Here is a 24,220-nt window from a genome sequence, read left to right as displayed (position 1 = left end):
AGTAAAAGGTCAAGCATTTATAAAGTGACCACACAAGTTATGTTCCTGCTCTTTCATCATCATAAGGTCGGAATGGTAGTTGCCATCAAGACATGGAGGGACATCGCGCCTCGGGGTCCCGCGGCGACATCGCTGCGGACCTACGGGAGCATTTTCATGGGACGCCAGGCAGCGTGACAAGCTGGGGCGGCTCACAGTGTGTCCCGGCTGCGGTTACTCGTGGTGACCTCATCGCCACCCTGCCCTTTGGCTCGGAATGAGATGACTGATTCTGAAGGTGACGGGAGATTCCAACAGGAAGTCTGACCGGCAGTGACGGCCAGCAGGGTGTCTGCGTCATGCTCTTTTGCGGTCCGGCGGCACCTCTAACAGACGTTGATTCTGAAAGCATTTTCCACTTCGAAATGTCGAGTCCTTACGGGAAGATTTTAAAAGAATATTTCATCACCTGCTGAATCAGCTAAAAGAGGTGTCACACTTTTTCATAATGGGTAAAGGATCCCCCAAGTTAAGTCCCCAGATATCTATCCCCCCATTTTTTTTAGGTAGCCCGGAGCTTTTCAGTGATTAATAAGGGGAGAAAGAAACGGGGATTGTGTGGATTTATGACACGGGCATCCAAATGACAATCGTCATGATTACAGTAAGCAGGGATGGCCCTTGAGGACTTTTCTTTTTTCTCCTTTTAACCTCACAGACTACATTGTCTCTGCATCTCACAAGTGACTGGAGCCTCCGGGGTCAGGGCCAGGGTTTATGTCACCTGTCCACCTCCTAGCTCTTCTACGTGAGCCCCGCGTGGTGAACTTGGTCCGTCTGTGCTGAAGAAGGGAACACATTCATGGTGTCGTCAATACAGACGCTCATTGGCCGACCGGTCACCTGTACACACAGCAGGCCCAGTCCATTTTCCCTTCTCCCTCTGTCTTCCTGCACCTCTGAATCGCTTTTGGGGACAGAAGTCAGAAGGAAGCATGGTGTCGAGTCATTGTGGCCATCTGTCTTTCTCAGCTTTCTTGCCTCGGGGAGAGGGTCCCTCAAAGCCATGCGTCACCTCTGCGCCCCCATTGAGGGAGTCGGGCACCAAGAGAAGGGAGTGGCTGACCTGCTGCAACGGGGGTGGGGGGTGGGGGGGGCCACAGCTGAGGCGTCCGGCCTTCCAGCTCTAAGATTCTATGATTTATCATGAAATATTGGTAAGTCATAATTAATTAAATGCAGGTTCTCTTAAATTCAGCAGTGTGACCTAGATAGGCCAAATGGATTTCTGTTGCAGAAGTTACAATGTATAAACCAAAAAGAATACACACTGTATTAGAATGGAGAATGCGCCCTGGAAGCAAATTTAAATACTGAAACATTCTAAATAATGAGAAGACCCTTTTTATCCCAACAGAAACAGCTGTACCTCTAGCTGTATTGTTTCCTGATGTTATCACTCAAAGGAGTTTCATTTTACTGGGGGTTTGGTTTGGGGAAGCCGTCAGAGGGACTGGTTGTTACCTTCTTGTAGGACCAGCAGACAGAATGCGTTTCAGCAGGGATAAGCTACTTTGTAGAACTTTCCAGATCTTGGCTGTCTCCTCGTAAAACAGTGCATCCGGTCTCGTGCCACTTGGTCACCCATGCGTGTTTATAAGATGCTCCTCTAACTTTACCCGTCTCCAAAGAAAACGCGTAACATCGTGTCATACGGCGTGGGCTTCCTGAAGCGTTATGGCTACATATCTCCTGGGAAAATGTTTCCTGATGCGTAGGCATACCACAGATATTTATCTTTCCTTGAATTTTTTCGTCTGACTTCACTACCTTGCTGTTGGCCAGAGAGCCAAGTTTTCTGAGAGCCTATTCAGTAGCAACTAATCATTCCTTTGGGAGGCCCTGTTGTAGGTATGGAGGTTTCTTCTTTAGGTGACCACACAGTGACAGTTCAGAGCAAGTGTATTTTGTTGCAAGGATATTTTTCGAAGTAGTATTCTTTGAAGTCGGTTGAAGCTATTCTGATAAATGCGTATGCAAATTGAAATCAAAGTTAAATCTGTAATGTGGCTCTTTCAAAGGCGGGTGTGTTCGTTTAGTTGACTTGTACCGTTAAAAGCAAAATAAGTAGATAAGACCATGTCTGGGTAACGTGGCATAGAATTGCAGATTTCCATGAGGTGATAATTAGGCTCCATAAGAAATCTTTTTTAAAAACAAGTATGATATTCATCTTATATTTTCATTCATTCAGCAAGTGCAATTGAACACTTGCTGCATATCACCGAATCTGTTAAGATTCGACTTCCCAGAAACTAGCAAACTGTGACTTTAGTACGGGAAGGACCCGAACAGTGCAGAGATCATGTGACACTCGGGGCCCATGGCAGCAGTTTCAGCGCGGTGGCGTCCGGTGCCCTCACAGTCCCATGCTGCTTCTGTCCTTCTGCCCTGCCTCCTGTCCCGTCACCCGTTCTGGTCCACCTCTTGGCCAGGCCCGGCAGCTGGAGCTCCTATTGGTCTCCTCGGTCGCCGTGACCACCAGCTCGGTTGCTGACACAACAAAGACGTGTTGGCTCGTAGTTCCTGAGGCTAGAATTCCGAGCTGAAGGTGCCACCGGGCTTGGTTCCTGGTGGCGTCTCCGTGCTGGCTGGTGCGCAGCTGGCTTCTCGCCCTGTCCTCACCTGGCCTTCTCGCCACGTGGCCTTTCCTCCGGGCGCGGGGTGGTGTCTCTCCCTCCTTTATCAGACCTGTCCCGCTGGGCCAGGGCCTCCCTCCTCTGGCCTTGTGTAACCTTGGTGACCTGTCTCTGCACAGTCACATTGGGGGGTCAACGCTGAACTGGGAGAGGCACAGCTCAGTGCCCGGCGTGTGGGGACCCCTACCTGAGGGCAGGAGGAGAGACGGGCAAAAGCAGGAGGCAACAGGGCACCTCTTTTAGGGCATTGCCCTGCTCCAGGAGCTCCCTGATGCCTCCTCCCTCCTGTCCACTGGCCACATGTGGGCAGAACCACCCGTAGCTGCCAGCTGTCTTCTGGCCGCGTCTGCCGCTGCCCTGGGTAAAGCAAAGGTTTTGCTACTAAAGAAAAGGAGGAAACAGATCCTGGGACTCAACCAGCCACCTCTGTCATATCCAGAAATTGCGCTAGGCATTGAAGATGAGAACAGGAGTTCCTAACTTGAGTAGCTGATAGTCCGACCCGGGAATAGCATGTATACTATCACTGCGATGGAACAGTGTTTTCTGTGGGATAAATGTGTACAGTCCTACGGGGACACACAGAAAGCATGGTTCTCGGTACGGGCAGCTGGGAGGGCGATCCTGAAGGAGGCTCTGGAACGTGTGTGGATGTTCATAAGGCTCAGGGTGATTCCGATGAGAATACAGATGTGTCAGGGAACTGCAGATATTAAAGGGTGACCACAGCTTCGCCAGGGGGGTCCAGACTGGACAGGGGAAAGGAGACCTCGTTGTCATGGGTGCAAAATGCCATCTAGGGAGGGGGACTGTGTCCCCTGGGCTCTGGAGAGCCATCCAGGAGTAAGATGGTGTTAAAACCAGATTATGTTTTCAAAGTACACTTTTGCCAACAGAAAGGAAAGGAAACTGATGAATTTATAGACAGGTGCATGTGTTTCACTACAACTCTCCTGAGGAAACGTGGTATTAGATTCCATAGATGGCACAAGGTGAGGTCTTTGCTGTTATTATTGATTCAGTTGCACTAACTTCTGCCCCTTTGAAGATCCAAATACTAATTCAGAAGCAGAGAGTTGCCAGAACACGCGGATGGTGAGAAGCGCTGAGGTTGGCAAGCTGTCTCAAGTTGCCGTCGTGGCGGGACCCTGTCAGGGACGCATCCGTACTCACCTGCCATGCTCCTGCTGTGCCTGTGTAACCCCGACCCTTGTGGACCTCTCGGCACTCCCCTCGGTCCGGCACGCTCACACGCTCAGAAGCAGATGTCTGATCCGCCCGTAGCCAGCTGGACGGCTCTGAACCGAGAGACGGCCTGTTCGGTTTTCAGGGCTCCCGAGTGCCTTGTCCTTGCGACGTGAGGGTGAGCGATGGAAAGCCAGTAAGTTCCTTGACTTACTTCCATATTTCCTAGTGACACTTTTCAGGGAGGAAGGGCGGATGGATTCCTCTTTCTTCCTGTAAATCTGAGTTCCTCTTCTTACTGTAAATCTGAGTTCCTCTTTCTTCCTGTAACTCTGTTCAGGGTTGGGGCTGTCTGCACTTCTCCACAGAGGCTACGAGCCGTCCGTCCAAAGGGCACAGTCCTACGATGCGAAATGAAAAAGACTGGGATGTGGACACGTGCAGAGGAAATTATGGAAAGGAACTAGTGGAAATTCTAGCAGTCGGTGAATTTTCAGGCCAATGCATTTGTTTAAGCAAATTGTGAACTTTGGCTAATCGTAGCATTAATCTCATTTCCAAAATCTTTGAACTTATTGCCTGTCCAAGTTCACCATCAGTGACGCTCAGCGGACCCTTCTCCGGTCTCTGCCAGGCTGCTCCCCAGGCCTGCCTGCCAGTCATCCCCTCTCCTGCCCGCCTCCTTCCGCCTCTGCTAGCCCCTCCCCTTACTTTCAATGTCATGAATGTCAAGGGACTGTGGTAAATAGGAAATGGGTAAAGAGAATTAAGGCCATTCATGCAAGTGCTTTTATTTTCTGCCTCTGGGCAGCTCTTAGAAACAGGAATAGCATTGTTTGTGCTGATTTCTTTGTTAAAAGTTATAAAAACAGGGGCAAGCATCGAACAAAATTAAACAGAATTATAGAAGTTCTAGCATGTCAGGACATTTTCAAACATATAATAATCATTACATAACTGTTAGAAGTTTTTTTTTATCATGAAATACTTCCAGCTCACAAGAAAATTAAAGAAAATGCACAGCCAACAGGAACGTCCCCCACTCAGCTTCCTGAGGTCCAGACATTTCCCCACAATTGTTTCTCTTTCATAAGGAATAAAACACCATTGGATTTTTGAGACAGCCAGATAAGGAGCAATTCCCTCCCTCTCCAGAGGTCAGAACACTTGGGAAATGACAGGATCAGCACGGGGACAGCCGAGCAATGAAATCCCCACTACTGATCCCTGGATGAGGCCAACGGAGCCTCCGGCACCAGCTGGGAGCCCACGCTGCAGAAACAGAACAAAGCTTTTCTTTTTCCTATGGAGAGGCTCACCTTCAAGAGGGAGTGGTCACTGTCCAGCTTCTCCTTCCAAGCCCCCCGCGGTTCAGGGAAAGGAGAGCAGGCAGAGAAGACAGGGAGTGTTAGAGTCGGTGAAGTCCCTCCACACAGCACAACGGGAAGTCCGCATTTTCTTCTAAAAGCAAAGTTCAAGTCACATTTTAAAAAAATCTCCTTTTGGAACCCATGATCATCCTTCCTTTCCCCTCAGTCCTGAGGTAACCTCTACCCGAATTTTAAGATCCCAGATTATGACAGGTACTTAGGCGCTAGGACTGGGATGCTCAGTCCAAGAACACTTCCGTTTAAGGAAAGTATTGGCTGCGAGTTTCGGGAGACGGTCACTGTAACATCTGCATGTACTTCAAGATGCCTGAGGAGGCTCATGGAAAGAATGCAAAAGCCGATGCTACTGGACAGAAATAGGCTTTGGAGCCCAGGATGTCACTACTCCACTTGTGTTCTAAGTACGAAAAGATCATTACCGTCTTAGCAACAACAATTATAGCTAAGAAAACAAAGTTTAGAGCTATCTCAAAAGAGAAAACAAAGCATCAAAAAAAATTATCTCTTTATTCTGGAAAGAAAACAAGCCCTCTACTGACCCTTGCCTTCTGAGACATTTCAACATTCCAGGGCTCTGAGATTTTTCTTCATCTCCTATAAACAAGCCCCAATGTCCTTTAAAATACTTTCTGATTTATCGTCCAGTTTTTTGTTTTTCTGGTGAATAACAAGTCACATTCATTTAGCTTACACTATTTCTTCTCGATAAACTAGACAAGTTTTAAATTGAGCAGAGGTACCAAAAAGCTTTTGAATGAGGAGAACGTTGGTAGCGAATGATATAATGGAAAATTTCTATAATAAGTAGCTAGGAGGGGAGGAAAATGATACAAAATCCTTTTTAAGTGGTAGTGTATTATTAGGGGCGGTACGAAGCCATCCAGAAAATTAGCCTGTGCACTAATACAGGAGACTCCACAATGACATCTGCTAGTGTCTGGACTTTGAAATGCCAGGTAAAGCCATGGTAACTCTGGGATGCGTGATTTTTTATAGGTTTGTTTTTGGTTGGGGTGTGCACAGTATTCCATTTTGTTAGCTTCATGAAGCCCCTGGTGTAGTGATGTTAATGACTGACCTCTTGCATGTTAAGCCAGAAAGTATTTAGATAACTGTATTCCGTCCGCAAGGAATGTTATAAATCTGTATACTTTGCCTCCTGCTTCTGAGCAATCTGGCAAATAAAAATAAAAAAGAGAGAGAGGTCAAGCAAGGTGAATCTAATGTCCCCTGGGGTTCCATGGAAAAATAAACTGCAAATAGACTTCATTTTGTGTGTTGACTCTTTCTCAAACCTTCCATACAAATCATGACATTCGAAAACGTCCAGGTACATGTCTCTTTGAAAAAACACTGTCACCAACTCGAAACACCAGTGACTATTTTCAATCTGATCATCACAACCTAGTTTAATGGTATTGTTTTCACTTTGTGCAAGTTCAGGATGTAAGGAATGTCTAGTATATTTTATGTGATAGAGTGGAGTCAAAATGATCGCATTTGTGAACAGCTTTCAACTTTGACCCCTCATCTTTCCAGTGATAGGCATATTTGAAATTTTTATGTTTTCTCACTTTATTTTGTGTTGCACCTAAATATGTTTTCACCCTCCCCCCCCCCCCCCCCCCCCCCCCGTTTCTGAAATGTCAGGGGCTTTAGCTGAGTCCGTCCTTAGGCATAGGCCATGCGTGCTCCGCCCATCGACGTCTTACAATAAAGGAGCTGGATAAAACGTTGTACCTTTGTTCTCAGGCTCTTATCAGTTAACTATACATTTACACAGACTTTCTTCTTGGTGATATAGATGAGCCAGTGACAGGGTGCCTGTCCCAGGGTCATTCCTGCCAGTGTGCATACGTGTCATGGGCCAGGGAGGCAACGAGGGGGCATACACAGCGATTTCCAGCTTCCTCATTCTCACTGGACTTACCCCCACGGGAACTCACCAACAGACAGAAAGTCGGTCGGAAAGGCCACTGTCCCCAAGAAGCCACGGAAGGGTCCCGCAGTGACCATGTCTCCTACACCTGGACATGCATGTGGCCTCTAGAGGCTGACCCCGAGGCCACCCAGAAAAGTTGCTTTATTTCATGGTGTGAGAGAACCAGGCCCAGAATCTCCTCGTGCCTGGAACTGGAACCTGTCAGTGGATGGGTAGATTGGAAATTGAGCATTTCACATTGCCTGCTGGCTTTCTGATGTCCTGCCCCCGCACGTACCTGCGTGGGTACCAACAGAACTAACCTTCAAGTGGTCAGCGCCTTCCCACCTCACTGAGACGAGATTCTATGGACATGGATAAAATGCACTGAAAATTTCTCAGGTTCTTACACATCCAGAGACGGCGTCTCGTGTGTGGGGAGAACACTCGGAGAGGGTGGAGCTGCTGCGGCTGGAGGTGCCTGCCTTCCACGGGCTCCACGCTGCGCGGTCACCGGAGGGATGAGCTGGGCTCCGGGGGCCGGGCAGCGGGGCGCAGGGCTCTGCGCTCGGGTTGCGGCTGCAGAAACACAGGCGTGCTCCCTGCAGTGGGCTCCCAGGCCCCCTGAGGGCTCGGCTGTGTCACCCTGTGTCACCCTGTGGAACACCGAGCCAGAAGATGCTGCCGACCGGTGGGGCCGGCTTCAGACACGAACCCCGAAGGCAGCCTGCGCGGGCGGGCAGAGCCAGCGCCATCCATGGTGCCAGGGTGTGGAAGGGGCCGACGGCTGTGGACGCTGCAGGGGAAAACAAACACGGGAAGAAGGAGCCGATGCAGAGAGGTTTGCAAGGGGGGTTTTCCACAAAGGGTGTTTGGAATCACTCCATCGGAGCATCATATTCTGGGCCGCCGTCGCAAGAGGCCACGCGTCCTGACAGCCAGAATGACCTCCATTAGACATCTTCCTTTCTCTGTTTATTCCATCCTGTTCCATTGAGCAGACTTGTTTTAAACACCTACTGTGTGCCAAGAACTGGGGCTCCGGCCTCCTTCCCGCCAGCCGTCTGCAGAGCCACACATGCGCACGCGCCCTGGGGCTGGAGGCCGGGACGGTCACGCCAAGCGCAGGCAGAGCGCACTGCGCAGGCGCGGTCTGCAAGCACCTCCCCGAGGAAGCTTGGAAAGCGCTCTGATCCCGCGGTGTTTATTTGGGTTGGCTTGTCCCGACTTGCTGGTGGAGGTAGATGCCCTGCTGGCATATTACATCATTTTTCATGGAAAAGCTTTGACTGGTGAGATTGCTTGAGACTGATGTTTTTTGGGTTTTTTTTTTCCCCGTCCCTAACTGCACAGGGAAGTTCTGATTGTTTGAAGGAGACACTGAGCTGGATAAGGTACTTTTCCCCAAAAAATATAAATTCCTGAATGGGAGGTGATGATGTCATTCCCAAGCCAGTGTGTTGACTGTACGCCCAAGGCGCTCAGAGGGTCTTCTCTCTGTTTGTACTTCCTGGGCCTTCATCCCTGCAGTTCTTTGGCTCCTCCCTCTCGGTTGCAGTTCTGTTGAAATGACCTTCGGAGCTCAACGCAACAGGAATGCTGCGGCGCTGCAGGGTGTTCGGACAGATTCGCTTACACTTCTGATGAGATTTTATCTCAAGGCAACCGGGTACTTCGATGAGCTCCGACTCACTCAGCCTGTCCAGAATCATTCAGCTAGTGAGCATTTCAGGCCCACAGCGCTGATGTTATAAAGATGTTCCCTTGCTTGTCACAAGGTGAGGAAAAAGGCTTCCAACTTCCACCAACTTTATCAGTGCTTTCCTTCCAACGCCCTGGCGTGCCTCAAAGTGAAATCTATTCGATCTAAGTTTTAGGAGACGACAAATTGTAAATTTGGAGTTATGCAAATGCCTAACGCATCACACCATAATTATAGAGACCACAGGAGCCTCCGGAGTTTATTTCCCTTCGCGCAGCAGTGGGTGGACTCCTCCCACCAGGGGCCCAGGATGGTCCAGTGCCAGGTTTGGGGAGATGGGACCTCTGCAGCCCCCACCACGGAAATGCACTGCCCAGGTGTGCTGTCTGATTCTCAGGTGCCTGAAGATGGTGACTCCATTAGTATGGCCTGGATACACTAGACGAGTCACTGCAGGCTGACTTGTCCTGTGTCCTTGGAATAGACTTTAGTAGGCTAGAGGCTGTCACTGGAATCAGAGAAGCCTGGACGTGCTGTGACCTGAGAAGCTAGATGGTGTCATCAATATGCACCACTCTCGTGACCTTGACCTGAGAAGCAAGATGGTGTCATCAGTACGCACCACTCTCGTGACCTTGACCTGAGAAGCTAGATGGTGTCATCAGTACGCACCATTCTCGTGACCTTGACCTGAGAAGCTAGATGGTGTCATAAGTACGCACCACTCTCGAGGCAGTAAGATGACCCTCCAGGACATCTAACTCAAGGACAGGCACCACCCCTCTCGGCCAGCTCCCCCACTGGGAGGGCCCCACGCCCTCACATCTTCACACGTGTCACCGCCGTGGCCCTGGGAACATGCACTTTGCTGTGGAGATGAGTCACTGTCCTGTCCCACTGATGTCACACCTCTGTATCGCTCCTGAAGATACGAACGGCCATCGGAACGGAGGGAGATCCTCTTCCGAAATACAATTCAACTGCCAGAGGGTAACGACTCTGGGGTTTGTTATGAAATCTGCTAATGCACGCGTTGAACGTTCTCTACAGTGGCGATGCCAATTTCTATTTCTCACAGCAACCAATACCCGGAAGGCACTTGTAAGCTCATGTTAAATAGGATAAACTGAGGCTCAGAGCGGTTAAACCATTTGCTGTGCTTTTCCCCAGCTCGGCTGTAAGAGCTCTGAACACAGGGGCACTGCCGCCTGTAGCTTTTAATCTCTAGGGTCTAGCCTATCACCCGCCCGAGGTAAAGACGTGATTAATACTTGTGCAGTAGTTGGATACATGTTAATAACTAAAAAAATAAATGAGAGGGCTAGGTTTAAACCCAGGTTCATATATCTCTAAAGATCACCACTACCAAGGAATTTGTTCTAAAAACCACTCATTAACTATAATAACACACGTACTTTTATTTCTAATCTCAATAGTGTATCATCATTTCACTCTATTAGAAATAATAAATATAATGTTACCTTCATGATCTATCTGATTACTTCTAGACGGGATAGTCCTGCGTAGGAAGTTGCTGAAAGAAAGCAATCGCATTTTAACGTGTACCCTTGACGTCATTTATTTGACAGCCCCTTGCCTTGGGCTTAGGATTTAAAATATTCAAGGCTCCCCTGGCTATTCATGCTTCAATCTGGATACTGCTAGATCAGAGTTTCCAGACCACCCCAGGAAAGACAGTTTCATCACTGAGAAGCAAACCATCAAACAGGCTGCAGTGACCTTCCTCGGGCATCAGAGGATGAGGAGGAGGAAGGAGGCCTCCTTTGCACCAGCCAGTCAGTACCCTCTGGAGATGCCCAGACTTCAACCCCTCATTCAGCTCTCCCTGCTAGTCCCAGCCTCAAATACCCCAAAGCTACAAGATGACTAGAGCTCTCGTGGGCCCTTTGAGGGTTTTGTTGACCTGGGTTATTTTATTTTTCTTAATCTGACCAACTCAATAATAGCACTGTAGTCACAGAAAGTCTATGACTCAGCCTCAAAGACCCATGCTGAAGCTTGTCTCTGCACTACACAGTCTGGTCCTGGGCAAACCATCTAACCCTCCAAGGGCCAGTTTGCCAACCCAGGCAGTGACGACTGCTGCCCAGCATCCCTCCACGGCATGTCCAATGCTCAGTGCTGTCATGTGGATGCAACAGTCGCAGGCAGATAACAAGGCCCGACCCGAGGTTTTTCTCCTCTCCTCTCTCCCATTGAGATGTCTTACACTCCCAATTCCATCCTGGGGAAAAGAAATCGCACCAAATGGTCTCTTTCCCAGTGCCGCCTTTCAGTACCAGCCACCCCGTCTTCCTCCTCAGTTCTTAGCCGTACGATAGGTGACATACATCTGTAGCCACATTTGGAGGAGAGCGAGCTTCATTTCTTTCTACCTAAACATACATGTTTGAGCTGCTCTATCTAGAGGTCTGTAGGCGGGGCCTGTGCCTTATCCCAGCCTCCTGCATTCGGGCCCCACAGCCAGGCCCCTGCAGCCGAAGCTCCTCCTGCCCCCTCACCTGCCCAAGGGTGATGAGCACGGTATTTATTTATTTAAAAAAATTTGTCTTCTTTATTGATATTAGAGAGAGGGGGGAAGGGAGAGGGAACAAGAGAGAAGCATCGATGAGAGAGAACATCGATTGGCCGCCTCCTGCATGCCCCCCACTGGGGATCAGGTCCACAACCTGGGCATGTGCCCTGACCAGGAATCGAACCAGCGACCTCTTGGTGCATGAGTCAATGTTCAACCACTGAGCCACACCGGCTGGGCTATAAGCACAGTATTTGATTATAGGCTCATTGGAAAATCGTGTGAGTAGGAGTATGTGAAGAGTAACACGTAGTAAGGGCACAGAACTGTTGGGATTATTAAGGAAAACAATCTCTCTTTTTTTTTACTGGTACATGTGAAGTCAGAATTCAGTCTTGACCTGTGGCTATTGTCTTTGATTTCCGTCCTTTTCACCTTCCGTGGCCCTGAAGCCCCCCTGGCTTTGTTTGCTGGTTGTGTTTTGTTTGACTTTGAGGATGAGCACGGTTTTGCTTTCCTTCTGGTGTGTGAAGTTCTAAGACGACACAGTAAAACAAAATGGACATTGAACAAAAAGCTACGAGATGCTGCTCTTACTGTTTATGTCCCCTTCAGGTTACAAGAACAAAATGTAAACTGTCTCGTGTGTCATCTCCTGTGCTTCCGGCCCATTGCTGGCTTCGCAGACACGGGCAGACTGCCCGAGCGCTCTGAGCACAGGAAATGAACGAAGTGCAGCACACCCCGGACATTCCACACACATGTGGCATCCACAGTGAGGCCCGGGAGCCCCGCTCTGGGTCCTCGCCTGTGGGGGCTCCATGGGCGCCTCTGGGCGAGCATGGACCAGAGACCATGGGGCGCTGGCAGTGGACCCCGGTCTAAAGGATGCTGAGTACTTTTTTGTTGTTAATCCTCACCCAAGGATACTTTTCCAGTTATCTTCAGATAGAGTGGGAGGGAGAGAAACATCGATGTGAGAGACACATCAACTGGTGTCCACCCACATGACTCAACCAGGGCTGGGGATGAACCACAACTGAGGTATGTGCCCTTGGCTGGAATCAACTCACGACTCTTTGGTCCATGGGCCGATGCGACGCTCTAACCGCTGAACCAGGGTGGATGCTGAGCACTTTTAATCTGGGGACATTCTGGTCCCTGCATCAGCATATGAAAGAGGGGTACTGTGTCACACACCTGTGCCCCCGAACCCTGGCAGGACGCAGACTTCCAGAGGCGCCGCTGGATGTAGGTGCTGATGCAGGAAATCTGGGTAGGGCCTGGGATTCTGGGCTCCTTGCGGGCCCTGGGGAGCTGCCTCGGGTTCCAGTTATCTCCTTCATCAGAGCCTTTGGTGTGGTGCTCTGGTCCTCACCGACAGGGCAGTGTCCTCTACCCGGGCGACTCTGGTTGGGGAATTTGGCACTGTCTGGGGACATTCTGACCCTGCAGCTGGGGTGCTCCGGGGATGGGGGGCGGGGCCAGGGCTGCTGCCACCCCGCAAGGCACAGGGCAGCCTCCCAGCACAGGCTCCTCCCACCCAATGGCCACCCCGGAGCTGCGCAGCCGCAGTCCTGTCCTGTCTCTTACGGACACCAGGTGGCTGAACGTGCTCGAAAGACATGAAGCCGAGGACAGGGCGGGGCGCGTCCCTCGTTCGGAGCAGGGACGGTGTTTAAACTGCCTTCGGAGGCAGGAACGGCTGCTGCGCAGGTGCCGGGACCAGCTGTCGCCAGCACCTGGACTGGAGCGGAAGTGGCGGGAAGGCCTGTGCTTCCGGCTCAGCCCGCACCTCCACTGGGGTCGCCACCACCCTGGTCCTGTGCTCTCACCGCGTGCAGAGACCCTCCCGAACCCGGGGCACGTGGTCTCACGGCCAGTCCCTCACTCCAAGGCTTCCAGCGCCATAGAGTCCTCCTCCAGGAGGAAGAGTCTCCGCCCGTTCCCCTGGAGCTGCGACCCGCCCAGCCCCCCCACTGCGACCCGCCCAGCCCCCCCCACTGCGACCCGTCCAGCCCCCACCACTGCGACCCGCCCATCCCCCCCACTGTGTCCCCTGGTCCACGAGCTGCGACCCGCCCAGCCCCCTCCACTGCGACCTGCCCAACCCCCTCCACTGCATCCCCTGGTCCACGAGCTGCGACCCGCCCAGCCCCCTCCACTGCGACCCACCCTGCCCCCTCCACTGCGTCCCCTGGTCCACGAGCTGCGACCGGCCCAGCCCCCTCCACTGCGACCCGCCCAGCCCCCTCCACTGCGTCCCTGGTCCACGAGCTGCCACCTGCCCAGCCCCCTCCATTGCGACCCGCCCAGCCCCCTCCACTGCATCCCCTGGTCCACGAGCTGCGACCCGCCCAGCCCCTCCACTGCGACCCCTGGTCCACGAGCTGCCACCTGCCCAGTCCCTTCCACTGCGACCCCTGGTCCACGAGCTGCCACCTGCCCAGTCCCTTCCACTGCGACCCACCCAGCCCCCTCCAATGCGGCCCGCCCAGCCCCCTCCACTGCATCCCCTGGTCTATGAGCTGCGACCCACCCAGCCCCCTCCACTGCGTCCCCTGGTCCACGAGCTGCCACCTGCCCAGCCCCTTCCACTGCGACCCACCCTGCCCCCTCCACTGCATCCCCTGGTCCATGAGCTGTGACCCGCCCAGCCCCCTCCGCTGCGTCCCCTGGTCCACGAGCTGCAACCTGCCCAGCCCCTTCCACTGCGACCCACCCTGCCCCCTCCACTGCGGCCCCTGGTCCATGAGCTGTGACCCCCCCAGCCCCCTCCACGGCGACCCGCCCAGCCCCCTCCTCTGTGACCCGCCCAGCCCCCTCCACTGCGTTCCCTCTTCCACGAGCGTGTCCCTGCTCATCTGGGCACAAGCAGGGCGCTATTTTCAGAGGGAAGAACGATGAGCAAAGCCAAGCCCTGCTTTTAAGCGCTTTCCAGCCGTAGATACAGAGATGGTCACCAGATGGGGGCGGGTGGGGAGCTGGGTGAAGAAAGTACAAATTGTCACTTACAAAAATAGTCCCAGGGATGTGAAGTACAGCACCGGGCATGCAGTCAACAATATCATAATAATGATGTAGGGTGCCAGGTGGGTGCTGGAGTTATTGGGGCGATCGCTCTGTGCGTTACATGAATGTCTAATCACTGTTGTTCTCCTGAAACTAAGCTAATGGTGTATGTCAGCTGTCATTGAAAAATACATTTAAAAGATAAAAATAAATAAGAAAAGAATTCTTCAGTCTAGGAAAGAGAATATCACACAGCTACCCACAGTGTAAATAGTGTTGGATAATTATCTCTATGAGGGATTTTTTTTTTTTTTTTTTTTTAAATAAAAGAGGAAGGTTTAGTAGTTAAATTTATTTTTCCTCTATTGATTTTAGAAAGAGAGAAAGGGAAAGGGAGAGAGAGACAGAAACATTGATTCACTGCCTCCCACATTCTCCCACTGGGGATCGGGCCCACAACCTGGGCATGTGCCCTGACCAGGAATTGAACTAGTGACCTCTTGGTGCCTGGGTCAGTGCTCAACCACTGAGCCACACCAGCCAGATGAAGGTTCAGTAGTTAAAAGATTATTTTCAAGGTGGAGAGATCAAGGAAGACTTTATAAATGGGTATATGTAAGTATCTCTTTCTTCAAGAATAGATATACATAACTCTCTCTTTTTAAGGACAAAATTGTCTCTAAGTGATGTACGATTCAATGCACCAAAGAAACATTTAATATTGATACCAAAATTTGAAGATTATGAATTAGAACGTAGAATGAATTAGAGTCTAGGTTTAGACTTCATTTGTGCAAGAGTTTACATTGGGTGAGGAAAGAATTTTTCAGGGTACGTGTAGCTATATCCTGGTTTTAACAAAAGGGCGTGGGTGTGGCCACCTCTGAGTGGACCTCAGGGCGCTCTGTGGTTCCTAGGCCAGTGCTCTTGGAGGAGAACCCGCGTTCCAGGCAGCAGGGCCGTGCTTTGGAACTTCACAAGCACACTTTGAAAGCCAGCATCCCAGGTGGGATTTGGCACCATCCAGAACGCTTTGGGGAGAGACTCCCCCAGACAGGGTTTCCATGACCTAAACTGCAAGGAAATTGCAGAGCATCAACCCTCGCTGACGATCTAGTACGTGCTAGGAGTTGTGTAAACTCTAGATACATCATCTGATTTCATCTCAGCAGCGACCTGTGAGCGCACCACACCCCCGCCCTGGAAGGAGGCTCGGTGCGTTTGCAGGAGAAGGAAACATCTCAGGCCTGCACGGGAAGTCTCTCTGGGTGGAGACATTCCCTCGCCTTCCCTGGGGAAGCCGCTAGGAGCCAGCTTCCTCTGCTGATGGTCTAGATGGCCATGGCTGCATCCTGCCATCAGAACAGGAGGGTGGCGTTGCTTGCATTTTCCTGGTGGCCACGGTCTGCTGTGCAGCTCACCCTCCCGGACAGCCCTCTGGGAGCACGCGTTTCTGCGGGATGCTCCCCACATTTTAAAGTCTGAAGTTCTGGGAATGATACAGATGTTAAATCACGATGGGGTTTTGTTTGAATGGTAATACATGTGCTCTTCAAAGCCATGATATTGATTTCCGGTCAGTAATACCGTTAATATTATAGACCTTTCTTGTCCTCGATCGTTGAGCATCACTGCTCTCTTAATAAGGGTCGAGCTTTTTATGGTAACCTCGAGAATGCCTTTCGTGATTCGAAACTGATGGAACCTTAGTTAACTCCGTGTGACTGGTCTCTGTTTGCCTTTCTGTAGTCCTCGGCTTCTGCGTGTCCTTCAATGTCGACGTGAAGAACTCAATGACCTTCAGCGGCCCCGTGGAGGACATGTTTGGCTACACTGTGCAGCAGTATGAAAACGAAGAAGGGAAATGGTAAGCGAGGGCACTTGGTTGTTTTCTTACAAGGTAATGAACACTTCCTTTGTCTGCAGCTTGTTTTATGAATGAGAGTCGACAGAAGAAATCACTTGCAGTGGGAAACGCGGTCCGATCACTTGGTAATGGAAACCGACAAAGTGAAAAATGAAAACTTTCTTGGCACTGTGGAAGGAAGTGGTTAGTAATGTCTGGTGAAGCCTGGGCTGACCTTCAGGAAGGTCCTTATCCCAAACAGTCGTCGTTCTGTAGTGATGGGGTTATGGCCAGAGGGCTGATTGCTCTCACTTTGCAGCAGCTGGAATGCAGCAGAAAGGATCGGGCACAGCTCAGATGCTGTCCTCGAAAGGCTTAGTGTCGCTTCTGCGGCGGAATACTGGGCTTATAGTTTTGGTGCCTCACTGAGCGGCTGATGGCCCCCTCCTTATAATGAACTTTACTGAACTCTCGTTACATGCTTTCATACACTGTACTGTTGGTTAAGTTCACTTTAGGTAGGATTTTTATGATTTCTGCAAGTATATGACTTTCGGGTACACAAATTACAATGCGACATTTGTGTACACTACAGATGATCACCTCCAAACGTCTAGTCACCATCCATCCCCGTGCAGTTGATCCCCTGCACCCTTTTTGCCCACCCCAAACCCCCTTCCCCTCTGGTAGCAACAGATTTGTTCTCTTATGTCCTGTTCTTATCAGATAACAATAATAATAACAATAATAAAGAGGGTAGGAGGCAACCTTTGGAAGTGATGGGCGTGTTTATAGCATCGATTGTGATAGTTTTATCTCCAAACTCATCCAGTTACACACATTACGTATGTACAGCTTTTTGCTCTCATTTCAATGAAGTGGTTTTGTGGAAAAGTTACTCCCCAAGATGTTACCATCAGGGCCAGAGCTGAAAGTGAGACTCAAGTCTCCCCACGCCCAGTGCAGTGCTGTTCCTTCGTCAGAACTAAGTTAAAAAGTAGATGTGGACAGTAACCGTCGTGGCCGGATCGCCTTCCTGATCCGTGAGTGTGAGACTGAGCATTGGAATGTCTGTGGATGTCAGATACTTTCATTCCATTTGGACATTCCATGTTTACGGGGATTTTACAGAACAAGGGGTGAACGTCAGGGCAGCAGAAACATTGTGGTCAACTGAATTAGCAAGTGAGCAACCGGTAAAAAAATTCTAAGCTTCCTAACCTTCAAGGATGGCATGGGGCAGCCCGTCAATCCCGAGAGACCCAGGCACTGGGATGCCAGCTGCATTTTAGAGACAGGTTTGGATAGTCCGTGTGTATCCAATCGGGTAGGATTTACTTTAAGAGACGGACTACAGAATACTGTTTGGGAGAACACGGGGTTCTGTTATTTCTCTCCAAATGTGGGCACCTTGGCAAACCGTATTTGCTGCTCATGAGTTGGGAGCTCGGCCAGCTCAGAGTGTAGAGAACCGTCCTGACCTCGTCCACCTTGGCTGCAGCAGCCTGGAGAAGGAGCTCTTCGTGGTCCACGGCGCTGCCGTCTGGGTGTGTGGAAAACATCGCTTCAGTTGCTTCGAGAGAACTGAAAGTTAGCAGGAAGGTCAGGCTGGCGCCCCTCCACCTTTCAGAAGTGTGCTGGGAAGTGTAACTTCCTGTCCATCTCTGGCCCCGAAAGGACGTTTGCTCAGTACAGAACGCACTGCAGCGCTGAGTAAGGCCAGCTGCTCCTTAGGGGGGCTGCGCCGAGGCAACCGAGCAACTGCAATGTGCTTTGGAACAAAAAGTCACAAGGAGCCTAATTGGCTTAATGATTGTGCTTTGAAGGGACTTGCGTGTGCTGAGCACCATCCGAGCCTTCCAGATTCCGCGGGAATCACCGGTGTGGCTGGGCCTCAGCCGACCCGGAGAATGCGTGATGCCGGGTGGGCCTCCGCCCTGTGGTTCTCGGCCTGGGGCCCCGCCCCCAGCAGGTGTGCCCGCCCTCTTCACTGCCGGACCCCCAGCCATTCGTGGGAGTGCCAGTGACCTCAGTGGGCCTGGTTCTCACAGTGGATTTTCATTATGTAGAAGCCTTTCCAGCCAATCCTCCACCTAGAGTTTGTATCAAACTCTGCGGCTTCATGCCTTTTCCTTACCCAAGGATGTGTGATTCATTTTTAGAAAGAGAGGAAGGGATAGAGAGAGAGAGAGAGACAGACAGAGAGAGAGAGAGGGAGAGAGAAACATCGATGTGAGAGAGAAACATCGGCCGGTTGCCTCCTGTACGCATCCCAACAGGGCATGGAACCCACAACCTAGGCATGTGCCCTGACCGGGGATCGAACCTGAGACCTTTCAGTGGACAGGACAAAGCTTCAACCCACTGGGCCATGCTGGGCCAGGGCTAAACAGACGTCTTAAAGGTTCTACCAATTTTTCTCTTATGTGTTTTAGTATAATATTTACTTTGCATTGCTTATAATATCTTTAGAAGTTGAAATAGTCTGTTGGCCAAAGTTGTCATTTCTTTGGCCCACCTCATGTCATGCTTCTACCTGTCATGACCGAGAATGCGGCAGCTAATGGGACCACTGTTCGGCTTCATCCTTTAAGGGGGCCGAACACTTCATTTATTTTTCAAAACCTGGCAGGCAGGGGCTCTTGGCACTCACATAGTGACTTGGCTTGGACATCAACAAAGGGTTAGGTGAAAAGTATTCACAAAATAATGTAAACACGAGACAATAATCTCCGGGAAGCTATTTTTATAGAGAAAAAAAAACATAAATATGAAACAAAGCAGTCAGGGACCAGCTACTCTGCAAATAAACATCGCAATGGTCATAATGACGGGTGCGATTAGCCACCATTTCTCAGTTTACCAAATGTTATTATGCTTGGAGCTTTTTCTGGAGATGTTTTGCTCACGTCCATGGTCTCTGAATTCAGTGGGTGTTTCTCAAGAGATCAGTAATGAGATCCAGAACATTCTTTAATCTTAATCTACTGACAAATCATTACAGTAATTTCAAATGGAAAGTAAAAATCTAATAAAAATAACATGTAATGAGTTAAAGCAAACGTCCATTAAATTTTAAAATAACAGCATCCCTAGCCTTGGGTCTTCAAATTGACCCTGAGTGTTTGGATAGATATCTCTCTTATCTTCGTTTTCTAAACAGGAAGCTGTGAATGAATCGCTGAAGGTTTAATATAGCAAGTATGTAACCGGGCCAGGATGTGGAACTCCAGCCTTCTGGCTTTGGGCCAGTTCTGTCCCCCCTGGAACCTTGGCCTTTGGCAATGCCTCCTGTGTTAACCAAAGGCATATATGACATTCTGCTTAAGTGAAATATTTAGTCTCTAATATGGAAAAAGATTAAAAAAAGACTTCCCAATTAGAACCTCTTAGCTGGTCACAAGTCCAACATTCTCAGATCTGCCTTATTTAGATTCTTTTTTGTCTTTTGTGTTTTGAGGAATGCTGATATATTTGTCTTATTTTTTCATCTTTCCATCACCATTTAGCCACTCTGTCACCTCCTCCACCTCCACCCTCCCCACCCTGGAGAGTCTTAGAATATTTGACGCAGTCATGAATTCATTCATTTAATAAATGTTGATTGAATGTCTGTTTTGTGCCTGGCAGTATTGCAGGCCCTGAGGGTGTATGAGTGACTAAAACATTAAAATCCCGGATGTCCTCCACTGGGGAAGGTGGGGAACACACAAGATAAATGACAAACTCGGTGAACAGGTAGGTTATCTCCCTGTCAGAATGTGGCAAGCGCCGCAGGGGGGCAGAAAGCCAGATGCGGGGCTCAGGGACGCTGGGGGCTCTGATGTCCGTAAACACTGCTGATAGCATCTCAGGTCCTGGTTATCTCGTCAGCTCGGAGAAGCAGCTGACGCAGGATGGAGCGACGTGTGAGCTGACCCCCAGCTCTGCCCTGTGCTCCAGTGCAGTCCTGGGAGCCCGCTGTCCTGTGGGCCAGCTCTGCAGCCGTCAGTCCTCGCCTACTGCCCGCCCGCTCTCTGAGCCCGGGCTCCTCCGTGGGCACCTGCCCAGGCCAGGGCAGGCTGTGGTGCCCGTTATTTCCCGTGACCAGCACCCTCCCGAGCTCTCTGTCATCCTGGAGGTCCAATGTGGACTCCAGGCCCTTTCCTTCCGTGTCCGCCCCCTGTTGGGGTCTCAGCCGGCCCCGGGCCACAGGGGGTCTGCACTCATGCCCAGCCCCCTCCCTCTGTCCCACCTTCCGCTCAGTCAGCGTGTCTGCCACCCACTCTGCACGGATTACCTGCGGGGTCCCCCGTTCATGGTACATGCTCCCCAACTAGTTGGTTCTCCTCCGCACCCTGCAGTCTGTTCTGCTCAGATGGAAGCTCAGAGTGGGGAGGGCCCTGGGAGGCCTGGCCGCCAGCTGCTGTAGGAGCAGCTTCCAAAGTCCCGAGCAGCTGTGCCCGCCTCGCCTGTGCGTGTCCTCGCCCCCCACGAGCCCAGGACCCCACCGCCTCACCTGTGCATGTCCTCGCTCCCCACGAGCCCAGGACCCCACCCCCTCACCTGTGCATGTCCTCACCCCCCACGAGCCCAGGACCCCACCGCCTCACCTGTGCGTGTCCTCGCCCCCCACGAGCCCAGGACCCCACCCCCTCACCTGTGCGTGTCCTCGCCCCCCACGAGCCCAGGACCCCACCCCCTCACCTGTGAGTGTCCTCGCCCCCCATGAGCCCAGGACCCCACTGCCTCTCCCACGTCTGCCGAAGACTCAGCCAATGTGTTGGAGGGAGGGAGGGAGGGACAGATGGAGGAGGAAGGAAGGAAGGAAGGAAGGAAGGAAGGAAGGAAGGAAGGAAGGAAGGGAGGAAGATGGGAGGAAGGAAGGAAGGAAGGAAGGAAGGAAGGAAGGAAGGAAGGAAGGAAGGGAGGAAGATGGGAGGAAGGAAGGGAGGAGGAAGGAAGGAACAGAAGGAAGGAAGGAAGGAAGGAAGGAAGGAAGGAAGGAAGGAAGGAAGGAAGGAAGGAAGATGGGAGGAAGGAAGATGGGAGGAAGGAAGGGAGGAGGAAGGAAGGAACAGAAGGAAGGAAGGAAGGAAGGAAGGAAGGAAGGAAGGAAGGAAGGAAGGAAGGAAGATGGGAGGAAGGAAGGAAGGAAGGAAGGAAGGAAGGAAGGAAGGAAGGAAGGGAGGAAGATGGGAGGAAGGAAGGGAGGAGGAAGGAAGGAACAGAAGGAAGGAAGGAAGGAAGGAAGGAAGGAAGGAAGGAAGGAAGGAAGGAAGGAAGATGGGAGGAAGGAAGGGAGGAGGAAGGAAGGAACAGAAGGAAGGAAGGAAGGAAGGAAGGAAGGAAGGAAGGAAGGAAGGAAGGAAGATGGGAGGAAGGAAGGGAGGAGGAAGGAAGGAACAGAAGGAAGGAAGGAAGGAAGGAAGGAAGGAAGGAAGGAAGGAAGGAAGGAAGGAAGGAAGATGGGAGGAAGGAAGGGAGGAGGAAGGAAGGAACAGAAGGAAGGAAGGAAGGAAGGAAGGAAGGAAGGAAGGAAGGAAGGAAGGAAGGAAGGAAGGATGGAAGGAAGGAGGAAGGAAAGAAGGAAGGAAGGAAGGGAGGGAGGGAGGGAGGGAGGGAGGAGGAAGGAAGGAACAGAAGGAAGGAAGGAAGGAAGGAAGGAAGGAAGGAAGGAAGGAAGGAAGGAAGAAGGAAAGAAGGAAGGAAGGGAGGGAGGGAGGAGGAAGAAAGCAACAGAGGGAGGGAAGGGAGGGAGGAAGGGAGGGAGGAAGGAAGGAAGGAAGGAAGGAAGGAAGGAAGGAAGGAAGGAAGGAAGGGAGGAAGGAAACCATTAGATTAAAACTTTATCCTCCCTTTCTCTTCTGTCAGCTGTTGCTATATAATAGATTACCCCATAACTCAGGGGCTTCGAAGCACACCTATTGATTGCTTCTGCAGACTTGGAGGCTTGAACAAGGCCCCACTGCCTCAGCCCTGCATTCTCGTCACGCACCTGCTCTCCCTGCAGCCTCGACTGGGCAGGGGCCCGGGGTGACTGCACCCACGTCTGGCAGGTCCTCCCGCAGCTCCAGCACCCTTCTCTTGCGTGCGGCCTCTTCTCCCCATTCAGCCCGCCTGGCTCCTTCACAGCGCCGTGGTCCCGGCTTTCCAAAAATGGGCTGTGGACTCGGCAAGGCCTTCAAGGCTCAGCCTCAGAAGCCCCAGCTTTTCCCTGCTGCGTTCTGTAAGCCAAGCAAATCCGTTTCAACAGAAGGAAAAGCAGGTTCTGCTTCGCGAAATCACCAAGCTGCACACAACCCCAAACCATCGACCAGGCTTACAAACCTGCGGATCTCGGCGGGCCAGGCCCCTGCGGAGGGACCCACGGTCTTGCCTCATCCCTAAGACAAACTCGTCTTTCTGGGCCCACCCCTTCTACCTGCTCAGGGATTCCCCTCCGTCCCCCAAGACGGCAGCCTCTCTCTAGTCCCCGGATCATTCTCACCCCCATTGAACCACATCGAGGTCGCCTCCATGTTCATTTCAACTCAACTCGACCCCTAAGGGTTTGCCTAATAACAGGAAGCTCACGTTTAGTCGATGCTCCATCCTTCTCCTCTGTAGCCACAGCACGCGCAGTGAAGCCGTCCCTACACCATGACACCCACAGCGACAGTCTCCTTCCAGCCCTGTTGTCCCCTTTCCTCTCGGCCCCTCCCACCCGCTTCCTTCCTTCACTCGCTAAACTACGGTGTTATTTCCCCGAGGTGTTGGCCTTTGGCTCTCTTCTTCCTCCTCTCTCGTGAGGGGGCAGCGTTTTCTCTTGGGGCCTCGGCCACGCTCATCTGTGGCCCAGGTGGCCCGGGAGATGTCCCCCAGCTACACAGCCCGCCCGGCGCAGGCGTCATCGTCCTCTGCACTCCTCCATGGCCTCTCTCCCTCCCTCCCTCCTCCCCGCCTCCGCACCGTCCTTCCCGGAGTTGCCGCCCCAGAAGCTGCCTGTGCGAGTCCTCGTCTGGGGTCTGCTTTGGGAGAACCCCGAACTAGGACAGCGTACACCCTAAGTATTTCTAGAATCGGTCACCCCTTCCTCTCCACTTCCTTAGTTCAGGTCCGCCTTTCGCATCCGGGTAATTTTAGGAACTCCTGCCTTCACTCAGAGTCTAATCTGCCCCATCCCCTCATTGATTCATGACACTGTAAGCAAATACGTTTATTATTATTATTATTATTATTTGGATTTCTAATGATTGAAACAAAAAAGATCGAAAAGCGCAGCTTCTAGAAGCAGCATCTGTTTCCCGGTCTCGTACCTCCCTTCGAACGTGACCTCGGCCTCCCGTGCGGCCTCGCGTTTCAGAGCAGGTCTCTGAAGGGTCCTGTGATGAGCCCTGTGCAAGGGGTACCCGCAGAGCACCCGCGGGCGTGAGGTGACTGTAGCCGTGACCTTTCGCAAGCTGTGACCTTGCTCTCTGACCTCGCGTTTCAGAGCAGGTCTCTGAAGGGTCCTGTGACGAGCTCTGTGCAAGGGGTACCCGCAGAGCACCCGCGGGCATGAGGTGACTGTAGCCGTGACCTTTCGCAAGCTGTGACCTTGCTCTCTGACCTCTTGCCGCTCTCTTCTTGCCCACGGCAGCTGTCGCTCTGCAGGGACAGCGGTCAGTTCCAGCCACCAGAGCACGGCCGTGGGGCGTCCGAGCTGCCCTCATCAGTGTTCTTGATGACGACCGCTTTGCGTCCGGAGTAGTGTCTGGCCTGGACCAGCAACACCCTCCCGGTTTCATCCACTTGCCCATTTCGATGGCAGCCCCCTGGGCCTAGACCAGAAAGGAAAGAACCGTCCTCCCTCTAACCTTTCACCCCGGGGGAGGCGACTTCGCCTCCGGTACTTCCCCCCAGCAAATACATTTTACAAGTCGGAGTCAATCATGTCCCATCCCACTCTGAAAGCTTCGATGGTGACCATCTCCCACCACAAAACATAC

At 51.7% G+C, this 24,220-nt stretch overlaps 1 protein-coding gene across 1 annotated transcript in view; it reads left to right on the top strand.

Moving 5' to 3' along the window:
• The window catches only part of ITGA1 (integrin subunit alpha 1), a 150,776-nt gene that overhangs the window by 40,219 nt on the left and 86,337 nt on the right, over window positions 1-24,220 (top strand). Inside the window, exon 2 of the mRNA XM_036280385.1 lies at window positions 16,175-16,292. Within this exon, the coding sequence (XP_036136278.1) occupies window positions 16,219-16,292 (74 nt within the window). The 5' untranslated portion in view covers window positions 16,175-16,218. The remainder of the gene's footprint in view (window positions 1-16,174; window positions 16,293-24,220) is intronic.

The sequence above is a fragment of the Molossus molossus genome, unplaced genomic scaffold, assembly GCF_014108415.1.
Source record: "Molossus molossus isolate mMolMol1 unplaced genomic scaffold, mMolMol1.p scaffold_m16_p_3, whole genome shotgun sequence".
Taxonomy (NCBI): Eukaryota; Metazoa; Chordata; class Mammalia; order Chiroptera; family Molossidae; genus Molossus; species Molossus molossus.
The sequence above is the reverse complement of the archived record's forward strand: the minus strand, read 5'-3'. Positions and strand labels throughout refer to the sequence as shown.